General features: G+C 33.1%; 1 protein-coding gene across 1 annotated transcript in view; it reads right to left on the bottom strand.

The window, feature by feature from the left end:
* Window positions 1–3127: 3127 nt before the first annotated feature.
* Window positions 3128–12091, bottom strand: part of PAS1 (FKBP-type peptidyl-prolyl cis-trans isomerase family protein) — a 324212-nt gene continuing 315248 nt past the window's right edge. Inside the window, exons 18-20 of the mRNA XM_089825670.1 lie at window positions 4080–4181; window positions 3855–3926; window positions 3128–3765 (exon numbers count right to left, since the gene is read on the bottom strand). Of these exons, the coding sequence (XP_089681796.1) occupies window positions 3484–3765; window positions 3855–3926; window positions 4080–4181 (456 nt within the window). The 3' untranslated portion in view covers window positions 3128–3483. The remainder of the gene's footprint in view (window positions 3766–3854; window positions 3927–4079; window positions 4182–12091) is intronic.

Here is a 12091-nt window from a genome sequence, read left to right as displayed (position 1 = left end):
GAATGCAATTTTAAATAATGGAAGGATAATGGTATCGACGAAACAACGGGTTGACTTGTAGGTAAAATGATTAATCTTATATACTTGAAGTATACTTGCAAACATAAACAGAAACCTCCATACTTAATTCAATTACGTAATTTTAGTAAACCAAAACATGTGTATGCATTATGTTTTCTCTATGCTTCTTGTTTTGGATTTTGGATTGACTAGTGTTGACCAGTTATAGGACATCTACCAAAGGCTCAGGGGTTATGATTGTGATGTCATGATGATGTCTTGATTTTGATTATTTATAAACCCAACCATGGTAATGTGATGGTATGCTCTATGAGATGTTTGTATTCACTGATTGTTATTGCCAATCAGTCTTCTTGTGTGAAGCTGAGATTCTTATGTATGAGACACTTGACTTAATCATTTTTGAGTCATCGATCAGTTATCCTTGGATTATTTTCCAATTGCCATCATGGGCCTGAAATGTTGATTTATTTCTTGATGATGTCATGTTGTGACATGTTTTGACTCAACCATTTTGGAGTCTTCGATCAGTATGATTTTGAGATATATTTTGATTATTGAGAACTAATGGATACTTTTGATTATTAGTGATACCTTCAGTTGCCAATAGAGAACTGTTGTGGTTATGATTATTTATGGATGTTTTTCATTTGCTCATGGAGATTTGATGCTCTTTTTATGGATTATCTTTTAATATTTATTTCTAGTAGCTTGTATAGGATTGTGGTGATTATGAGATTTATGATTCCATGAGCTTAAGGTAGGTTATCTACTTGTAGTGTCAGAAAGTGGCTTGCAATGGGGGCCAGGGCCCTAAGTGACTGCCAAGGTAACTCATTTTAAGTTGTTTTAATAAGTGAAAACATTCTCGCCTAATACTGACTAAATGAACCTAATAAGATAATTGTTTTGTTCTCACCCATGCCTCAAGTGCTAGTACAGACTAGGATGGGAGTAGAGAGAATGCTTGGTTGCGACCTTGCATTCCATAGTATGCCTTGTCAGTATGAGAGGATACTAGTGGCCGCATAAAGATCAGTAGGGACCCTGGAGTCCTAACCTAACTGCCAGGGTAACTTCTACATGATTAATGCGATGACATTTGCCCGCTTACAGAGTAGGTTTCCTACATGTCATTGTGTGCCTCTAGAAATTAGATGTCAGATTTGTGTTGGAACCTTTGAGTTAGTATACTATTAGGATTCCTAGACTTATAGAGTATGTATGCTATGTGATTTTGATAGCCTGTTTGGGACTTGAGATTATCTCCTCAACATGGTGGGAGTGGACCATTTAGGTTCCACGCGGTCGGGTGGTAATGTTTACCACTCTTATCATTTGAGATCCGTTTGAGACATCGTGGCTGATGCATTCACAATTATGATAGTGGACATGTATCCTTATATTGATGATTTGTATATGTTAGATGATGTTATCTTATGCTTACTGTGCATGTTAGATTACTTTTTGCATATGATGTAGTATGTTTATAGGAGTGACATTCCTACTATGATTATACCGATGATCTCTTCGGTGATTTGGAATATTACGCACGGAGGGATGGCTAAGACCCACGATGGTCTAATGATGTTATTTACGGTTGGGAGGAACCATGCACTTAGTTAATTATGTTTGATTACTTATGGTTATCTCATATGAAGATGTATGGATTCATTTATGTTATTGCATCATGAATGAGAATTAGAATGATGATGTACTTTATTTACACATATGTATATTCTTTTATGCCTTTCATACCCTGTGACATGTACAGTGGATGATTGAGCAATCTGAGTTGTAATTCAAAAAGGACATTTGCATATTGTTTAAATATGTTGGATGTATCATTATTATTTCATGAGGATGTGATGTTAGATGATTAGTTAATTTGGATGTAATTCAACGTTAAAAGATCCATAAAGAATGTAACCTGTTATGTATGATTATGTTTACTTTCATTTGGATTGTTGCTATTGCTTCTGTTATGGTGTATAAGTGGTATTTACTTTCATGTATTTAAAAAAAAAAAATGTTACCAAACTTAGTAAAACTTTAAATTTATTCTTTGGATCCCTTGGCGGGGCATTACATTAATGCTAAATTAGAGCAAGAGCAAGTACGTGATTATGTACTTATCTATATTGAAGTATGAATTTATAAATTTTCCATGTTTCCTAGAGTACTAATAATAAAGACAAGTAGTGGAAAGTCATTTAGAACCCTCTAATAAAATCACATTTTCCACTTGTATAAAAAATAGTTCACATTCTTTGTTATTTCTCTCTTTTTTTATTTAAAAAAAAGCTTATAGATATTTGTTCTTTTCAAATTAAATTATTAAATATCAATGTTTTCTACTTTATATCTTAAAATCAATAATTTTTTACTACTACCTCATCATGTGATATATAATATTTTAAAATATAATTGTAATAATTAGATCATTGAATCAGTAAAAGGTATAAAATTAATAAATAAAATTATAATAATATAATTTGCATATCACATAAGTAGTCACAATTAATTAGCTTTTTATTTTCATAAAATTATATACAATATAGTTAAGCGTTCTAGCACTTTGTTGGATGAAATAATAAATGATAATTCTTATATTGACATATTAAATTTTTTACTAAAATATTTATGATTTTTAAATTGAAATTCAATGTTTATATATTCAATTGAATTTACTATGCCTATCTTGCCTTCAAAGAAGTTTTCCAAAGCTAGATTTTGCTGCTTTGAATAATCTTTTATATACTTTATTTACCTGCATCTTCAATCCATGTGTGCTTGTTCAGCTAAATCTTTGTATTTAGCTGAGCAATATGTATAATTATAAAGTTTTGGTCTATAAAAGAAATATATCTCGTGTTAAAAGAGCGTTTCAGCATTCCACACTACGGAAAGCCAAAAAAATGCACATATCCTAGACTTATTCAACATGAATATAAAATCATTCTTAAAAAAGAATTCGGTTTGACTTGAAGATTCCTAAGCTACGGCGTAGCATGCGAAAGCTACCTCTAGCCTTCGAGAGTGTATAATTTGGAACCAGTGTTTCGTGGAAAGTCTTGTCGACGGAATTGAACAGCAAAAGAAACAATTAGTACATAAAAAATATCAAATTGGATTCACTTTTGTTCACATTTGGTGACGGGTATATGTGAAGAGAGAAGGGGAAAACGTTGTGAATAAAATTGTATCATTTATTTTAAGGAGCATTGCAAGCCATGAAAGTTCTTTATAAAAGAGTAAGCTGTCGTTTCTTCAACCTCAATGTAATATTTTCGGCCTTCTATGAAAAATTGGGACGAGACGTAGATGACCCAAATCTGAATACTTTGTTATGACATGTATGTGTCCATCGCAGGTATCCGTTTCTTACCACAGAGCACCAAATTCAATTACATGTGTTAAGCCATAAATACTTTCATTTTCCTGTATCTGAAAACAAATATTTCATAGAATAGTGCATTTTGATAATCCTAGGCGCCTCATAATGTTTCTACCATGAGTCCAAAACCTTGTGAAAGTCTCCTGCTTTGCAAATTGATGTTGAAAATGAGGTGATTGTTGTGGTTCATGCTTTTCCAATTCATCCGATTTTTCAGCAGCGACATCTTTAGCTTCTGGAATAGTAGCTTTCTGTTGCTCTTGATCATTGTCTTCTTCCTTGGAAATTTCGCCTGGCTTTTTATCAAAAAGGCCCTTGAATTGCTTTCTTTGTTGTTCTTCTACTTCCTGCAGAAAATTTCCCTCATAAATTCTTCAAGACTGCGATATTGACAAGTAAAGGATTTTTCCATTTTGAACATGTTGAAAAGACATACCTGTTCCTTGAGCCTAAGTTTATTCAAGGCTGCAGTTGCATCAGGCTCTGAAGATTTATCAATGTTTACCATCTGAAACAATCAATAGAAATTAATAAAATTAACAAAAATTACTACTTGCTCTGAATGTTGAAAAAGTTGTTAGCCTTCATTATTCGTCTACCATCTACCATAACCAAACGATAAATTGATGTATACGTAAACATGGTTTCTAAACTGAACTACCATGTTAAAATCTTTGCGCGCTTCATCAAAATCTCCACATGCCATATATGCAAAGCCACGTCGATATAAAGCTTTTACATGTCCAGGGTTTTCTCCCAGTACCTACAAGGCCACATATCAAAATTTAATTTATAGATGGATTTTTTCCTCTTAGAAAAGATCACTAATATGTAATAGGTTATTCTTAAAAAAAGTATATGCAACTTTTTTAGCGTATAGTGTAATAACCCTCCCTCTATGGGCCCTGAAGCGGATTTAGATTGTATGTTCATAATGCCAGATAATTCTTATAGGTGATTGCTAAGAGTCTCTTTCAAGCACGTCCCCAAAAGAAGCTTCTTTTCCTTTTGTGATCTACAAGATGTGCACCCATACAACTGAGATTGATAATGATGATGACATATCCTTTCATTGTTGTTAATCTAATTGGCTTCTGACTATTTGCTACAAAGGATAATTTATAACCGGTAATAGTATCAATTACTGCTTCAGTTGGTGCGGCCCCTTAGTATAACATACCTTTACTACAGTTGTCTAAATTGAAAAATCAATCCACAATACTAACACTTCTTTCAGACTGATAGTGGATCACATAATCTCATCAATAAGTCGATTTCAAAAAATATCATCGATTGTTTTACCAAAACTTATTTTGATTTTTTTATGTTGCACGGAACCATTCTGTAGCAACATTTCCGGCCCCTCGTGGAAGCTCATTTAAAGGTTATAAGACATTGGTTATTTAATGACCCAAACTGTATTATTATATGTATTTAATAATCTAGTTTAGTTGATATTACATTGTGTGAATTTATTCCACGTGCCATCACATGAATCAAATATAATGAGTTGATATTGAGGGGATATATTCATATCCGTGTTCACATTGTTTCGGGGGCGGGAAGTGGGGGTGGCAGGGTACATTTCTCAGAAGGCCATTTTTAGGGCACAGCAGGGGACAGGGGTACAAATTCATTTATTTATATATATAGATTTGTGAGTTTTTCACATATATTGATATATTATAGAGGGGGACAGAGAGATCAGTAACTCATAAAAACAATATGAATATGTACCTAAATCGTGAGAATAGTAGTATAATGTACAATTAAATTCATTAAAATATTATAACACTAGTTTCAAACATAAAAAATCTATTGTCTACTAATATCCAAAAGTCTCAAACATGTATCCCGTAGTCTCAAACATCAAAATAGGACAGTCTACGAAACTGAGCCTCATTTTCGCTATCAATATCCAGAAGCTCAAAACCATCTGATTCACTATTCCCCTTCAGAAGTGGATCATCCAATGATAGCGACTATGGTCAGTGCCAAATAGTAAACCATATCAGAAAAAATAAAGTAAAATCATATTAAGAAAATAAATAGTGCATCTTTTTAATTTTAAAACTGAAGAATGAAAGTCTTCAAACATAGTACTGAGACTCAGACTTGGCATAACTCAGAAAGTTAAACAAATGCAACTTCTAATTGTATATTTCATTGGCTATATCTGATTCTCATATATCTGAAATTTGAATATATTGTTTCGATTCTCATATAGAGGTATAGAAGTAAAGAAAATTAAATAGGACATTTCCTAGCAAAAGAAGCCTTTATTTTTTGATGCAAAAGTAAACACTTACTAGAAGATCTGCTCCAAACATCAACAGCACAGTAGGAATCTGTTCTAAAGCTAAATCAGGCCCACATAAGATCTACGATCACATCAAACAGTAGAAGATCACACCAAAGAACCTCTATGACCAGCAGACTGGAAAATATACGTCCTTCACCAAAACATACTATGATAAATTTGTCTCCATTCTGCTTGTATGTAGACGTGTTGGCTAATTTTTGTGTAAGTCATTGATAGCACTTCTTGTGAAATTGTGTCTTTAGGCAACATCTCATGAGACTCCTCTCTCCTCTCAACAATAGAGGAGCTCCCTTCTTACTCTTGGTGACTTCAACAAGGAGCTAACTGAAAATGGAAAAATAGGGCAGTTCTTTCAATCTACTTGTCTTTTTTCAGGAATGATTTAGTAAAAAAATTTGCGAGCCACACTAATACTTAAAACAAAAAGGACTTCTTGCTACGATAAAACTATTAACATTGGGATTGACGTATGAACAAGACTAGAGGAAATAAGGACATGGACCCTAAGTAACCTATGATTATTCTGAATGAGGATTTAAGTAGAATAACCAATAAGGCACAAAGTCTCTTACCGGATACTCTCAGACTCGAGTAATATACTTGTTGGGTGGATATTTTGCAACCAACAATTTTGGGTAAAAATCCAATAGCAAAATAAGATGACCAGCCATAGCATGTGAGATAGAGTCTCTCCTACCTTAAAGGGAAGGCTCCCCCTTCTCACTGTTTCTTGGATCAACTCAAGGTAAGCAAGAAGTTGAGAGATTTTATAAAATGGGTGTTACCAATATCCTTTCTTCTTATCTTTCAAGAAAGAATCCACTTACTCATAGAGCGAGTGATGAGCAGGGTGAATCTTTAACTATACTTCTATCAAGAGCTAGAAATAGTGATACCAATAAACCTTCACTAACTCAAAGGCTAGCTGAAAATGTACTGGTTTGGCTCTAAGTCTGGTCGTATTTCTATATGGAAAAGTTTTACAATTAGGGCACAAAGACTCCTAAAAGTAAGAATAACTTAACTATTTTGCGAATTAAGAAAGAAGTATAAGCTACAGACAATGTTTCTAGCTATATATTTCCACAACTGCTCCTAGTCAAAGCTTCGGCTCCTATTGTTTCTTAAATCACTATGCTTTTTTATTGAACACACAATAATAACATGAATCAAAGAAAATAGGCACAAATTATAGTCAAAGCTTCTAATTTTCTCTATCACAATTGCTTCTAGAGAAAACTTCGAATTCAATTGCTTCTTTTATTCACTTTTCTCCCAAATTCATACTACACAATCAAAGTTATGCTTGCACAAATATGGCAGACCTTTCTTGAATACAACAAAAGATGATTTTTACAATGAGGGGGCACTCCTTTATATAGGCACAGGAGTTGAGAAAAAGGTGGAGGAAAAAGTGGGAGCAACTCAATCAACTTTGACCTAGTCTGACTAAAAGAGAAATTATAGGGTTACATGCAACTGCACATGCAACTTGCAATACATCTTTTACATACACATGTAACTCGCATTATATGTAATTACACATCTTCATGTAATACATCCTCTTCAATTACAAACATGAAAGAAGAAGAAGAAAAAGAAGACAGAAAAGAAGGAAATAATCCTAAGGATTGCTTTGAAGGGCCTTGTACTTGGCAATGCTATCTCGGATGATAACAGGATTGGGACTTCCTATAATTTGTACCGTTGCATTCACCTTGATAATCATGGTCTTGTGTCTTTTGATAACTTTTGACTTTGATGAATTGTCTGTTGTCATGTGGAAACTTGATATGATCTAGCTTTTCTCACTCAAGTTGTCATGAATTCTCTTTTGTAGATCAGTATAAACTAGAGTCTTTGACACTTTGAAAACCTTCTTGATGATGTACGAATGTAAACTCAGAATAACTTTCCATCAACACCTTTACGTGTTTTTTTTTTTCTGAAGTAAAGTGTTTGGCGTATGGAAATGTGTACAAATGAGAACTTGCTGATTTCCAAAATGTACTTAGGGTTTTCAAGATGTTATTGCATGAAAAATGATTACATGTAATGAGAAATGGAAAGTGATATGACATGCAGATGCGATGGAGGACGCACTTTACGTGCAAGTGCGAATGATAGATGAGATGGAAAGAATGGAAAGATGCGGAAACATGTAATTGCTCATAAAGGCGCGAATGTAAATGGAGAGGAGAAAATGGAATGAAGTTTGAGGGAAAATGAACTTTATAATCATTTTTGGTAAAAAGATGAAGTCAAAGTACATGGAAGATGAAAATAACATCTGTTTGACTTTTCAAAATGTGACTTTAATCAAAATCGGACCTTTTTGATGCAATTACCCGTAAGGCATTTTGTGTAATCATGTCGTGCGAATGGATGCAAAAAGTGAGACAAGTGAAAATGGAAACGGAAAATGAGATTACATGCATGTGCAGATGGTGAATGAGATGGAAAACATGTAATCACATTCATTGAGTGAGAGGTGACGTGTTGTGACACGAAAATAGAATGTGGAATGTGATGATGCTTTTTGCATGAGGTGAAGCAACAACAAGTTCTTAGGAAAGAACTTGTGACTTCTCCAAAGTGGAGAAAACCGACAAGCAAACACGAAAGACAAAAACACAAAGAAAAACACATCTTTGGAAAGTGACTCAAACATGCCAAGATGCATAACACTTCAACACTCAAATGCGAAATCAAGACTCGGGAAAGAACCAAAAACAAGAAAATGAAACAATGTTTTCATTTTTAAAGAAAAAATGCACTTTCCATGGCATTGATTTCAACAAGTGGCAATCATCAAGCAATAATGTGCATGGAAATAGTAAGATAAGCATGAATTGATGAGCAAGTTTGAAAATGTCCACTTAGAGGTTAAAAAGCCAAAATAACAAGTTTTATAGACTTGAAGACTAATTCTTCCTCAAATCCAGATTTTCAAACAACTTTTTTGACTTCTTCCGTACTTACATTTAACAAAAATTAATGAGCAATGAAAGGTCGAATTTGACATGAAAATACCAAATACATGGTCTCTAAAGACAATAGCATGCATTAAAACTAAAAAATGACCCCTCTTGATCCAAATGTATGGGCTGAAAAGTCATTTAAAAAGTTTTTTGAACAAAAACGTGACTTTTTAATGCAAAAATCTGAGCCGTTTTTGCAAAAACGTGGCTAAAAAATGCATGTTTTTGAGTCATTTTAGACTTGAGAATGCAAAAACAACTTCCCCAAATGCATATAGATGGATCAAAATGCAAAACGTGACTCCAAAATGCAAAAATGTGGATAAAAGCCCCAATTTTCTGGGCTAATAGAAGGCATAAAATGAATTCATTTTAGGCTTCTAAGTGCAAAAATGTGAGCCAAGATATATTGCAAATGATTGAAGATGCAAAACTCCTATTTTCCTTGCAAAAACATGATCTAAATCACTCAAAATGGATTTATTTGAAGATTTTTCCAAAAACGTGCCCTCGGAAGGAGTTTGGAAAAATGTTTTTTAGCAAGATAAATCTATTTTTTATGTTAGAAAATCCATTGCCAAGCAAAAACGACCCTATTGGAGAAGATCTCATGCAAATCCATCAAGAAAATCTCCCTTAATGATCAAAATCAGATTCTTGGGAGGCAAAGACATGTATTTCTTCAAAATCAGGCTTTTTGAAGTGTAATGCATATTTTAAAACATGCTTTTACTTAAAATTGGACCTTTTTGGGTGCATAGCATGTTTTAAGATCTTTCAACAAGACAAATCAGACCTTTTTGGATCAATGACATGTTTTAAAATGTGCAAGTGATCAAAATCAGACCTTTTGGTGGGGAATGCACATTTTAAGTTACACCTCACATTTTGGATGCAAAGACATAAAAACTTACCTTTTGATGCAATGACATAAAAAATGTCCACTTTTGATAACCTTTTGATGTAATGACATCAAAAAGGTCCACCAAGTTGAACTTTATATGCAGTGACACGTAAAATGTCCACTTTTGATGGATTTTACATATAATTGCATATAAAATGTCCACTTTATATAACTTAAAGTCATTTAATCAACTTAAATTTATAAAAATGTTACTAAATGGGTAATAAACAATATTTATATATCATATTTAAAAATATAACATATAAACATCATTTAAAAAGTCACATTTAAATGAGCATTTGATTTAAAAATAAAAAATTAAACTGGAACTATATAGTTATATAGCCACTTTAAGTGAAAAATTAAAAAGTAACTCAACTTAAAATTATAACATAAAGTGCACTATAGTCACTTTAAGTTAAAAATTTAAAGTTGAACTAACTTAAGAACATAACAAAAAGTGAATTTAAGTTATATTTATCACAAAATGAAAGTCAAATTAATAATATAACATCATATTTTTAATTTGTACCGTTACACCAAAAAGGTCCACTTTGGAGGCACTAAAATAGGCATATCTCTTGACTGACAACTCCGATTGAGCTCTAGGTTAGACCCAATCAAAGGGAAAAGTGAAAGGCATGACACGAGCAAAACGAAAACACTAAAAATCAACAAACACAAACTCAAAAGCAAAGAAAGGACAATGAAGGCTTTAAAAATCAATCAAAGGTTCAACAATCAGAAAATTGAAAAAGACTTGACAAAAGCCTTTCGTGAAAGGATTCATTATATCAATCGGTACTGATTGGTTGATTAATACTAACCAATTAAATAAAGAACTAAACTCAAAGAAATGCGAAACTAAGTTGAAAAAGTTTCGTACTGTTACCTGTATTTTGTGGTGACAAAATGCAAGACAACAATACCTATAAGTGAATCTCAAAGTCTTCAGCTGTAGATAAGTACAGCCACTACCAACTATAACAATTTGTCCTCCTGCAGCACGAAGTCTTCAAAAGTTCAAATTGGCTCTGAATGCAATAGGCAGCTCAAAGTTTGCACAATTGAATTCAAATCCCTCTAAAGAAAACCTCCAAAAATCACAATCACTATCCAAAATTTGTTGTCACATCATAGGTTGGATTGGCGCAAAGTCTAAAAAATAACCTACCTCTTTTATTGAAAGCAAGTCAAATGTACATCTAAGCTCTCAGTCTTAAAGTGCATACAAACTAGCAAAATTTTCTTGCCTTGCCAAATGATCATTATTTACTATGAGCTCTTTCTTTTACATAGGAAACGAGTGGAAAAAGAAGGTGGCTTGTTTTCTAACTAACATACATTAACTTATTCAATGCTACAAGGCTTCAATCACTTGCAACATGATTATATGAAACAACTTTGCATGTGATATTGTCACAAACAAATTACAAATACATGATAAAATTAAATCACTTGCAACATGATTATATGAAACAACTCTGCATGTGATATTATCACATACAAATTACAAATACATGATGAAAATATACAAAGTGCCTAACAAGACATGACTTCTTTTGCATCATCCTTTATTGGTCTCCATGATGCTACAGGATGCTTGATGGTTGATATGTTCTAGTTTGGTAAAAGCATCTTGATTTGGAACAAGAACCTACATCCTTGGTTGTTTTTTATCATTATGGTTGTTCCTTAGAAAGTACCTTTATTTTTTTTCATCTTTGCCTTGAAAGCATTCTATGTCTAAAATCATTCCATCTTTGCCTTGAAAGCATTCTTTAGTTACCAAAAAAAGCCATAACATGGTCTTTCAAGATCAAACTTTGCTGATTTGGAAGAGTATGCATATAGGATATAAGTGGAACACCTTTGAGCAACGATGGGTGAAGGATTTTAGGCTATATTGGCTCTTCAAATGACGGAAAAACTCAAAAATGAATTTTTTTGTAGGTACTGCATATGAGCGAACAAGATTTAGGTGCAAAAATGACACATGGATTGGGTATATGTACATGAGGTAAGGTATCTTGCTCATAGGTGGGGTCTTTATGTCCCAATAACAGTCATTTGATGAGCACTTAAAGCTCACAAACGAGATTTTTATGTCCATTTGCAGCCTTGGGAAGAGCATGGAAAGAGTATGTAATGCGCTTGAAAGAGGGTTTTAAAGTTGCATTTTGGAAGTGATTTAATGCTTAGAACTGGGTTTTTAATCCCGACAACATATACAAAAATGAAGAGGTTCTTGCATATGCAACTTGGAGAATTTCAGACTGAAGTCGAAGGATCATTAACAAAAACTAAAACATGCAAATCTGAAAATGAAATGAAAGACTTGCATGTTGACATATACAATACATGAAAAACAAAGTCCTAAAAATTGCAACAAAGAACTTACCTCCTTTGGATAAACTAAGAGAAATGTTCTTCCAAAGATCTTTGAGAAAATCTGAAAATGAATC

Source organism: Cupressus sempervirens, chromosome 4 (assembly GCF_028749045.1).
Source record: "Cupressus sempervirens isolate cs-2001-9-10 chromosome 4, ASM2874904v1, whole genome shotgun sequence".
Classification (NCBI taxonomy): Eukaryota; Viridiplantae; Streptophyta; class Pinopsida; order Cupressales; family Cupressaceae; genus Cupressus; species Cupressus sempervirens.
This window is presented reverse-complemented; position numbering and strand designations above follow the sequence as displayed.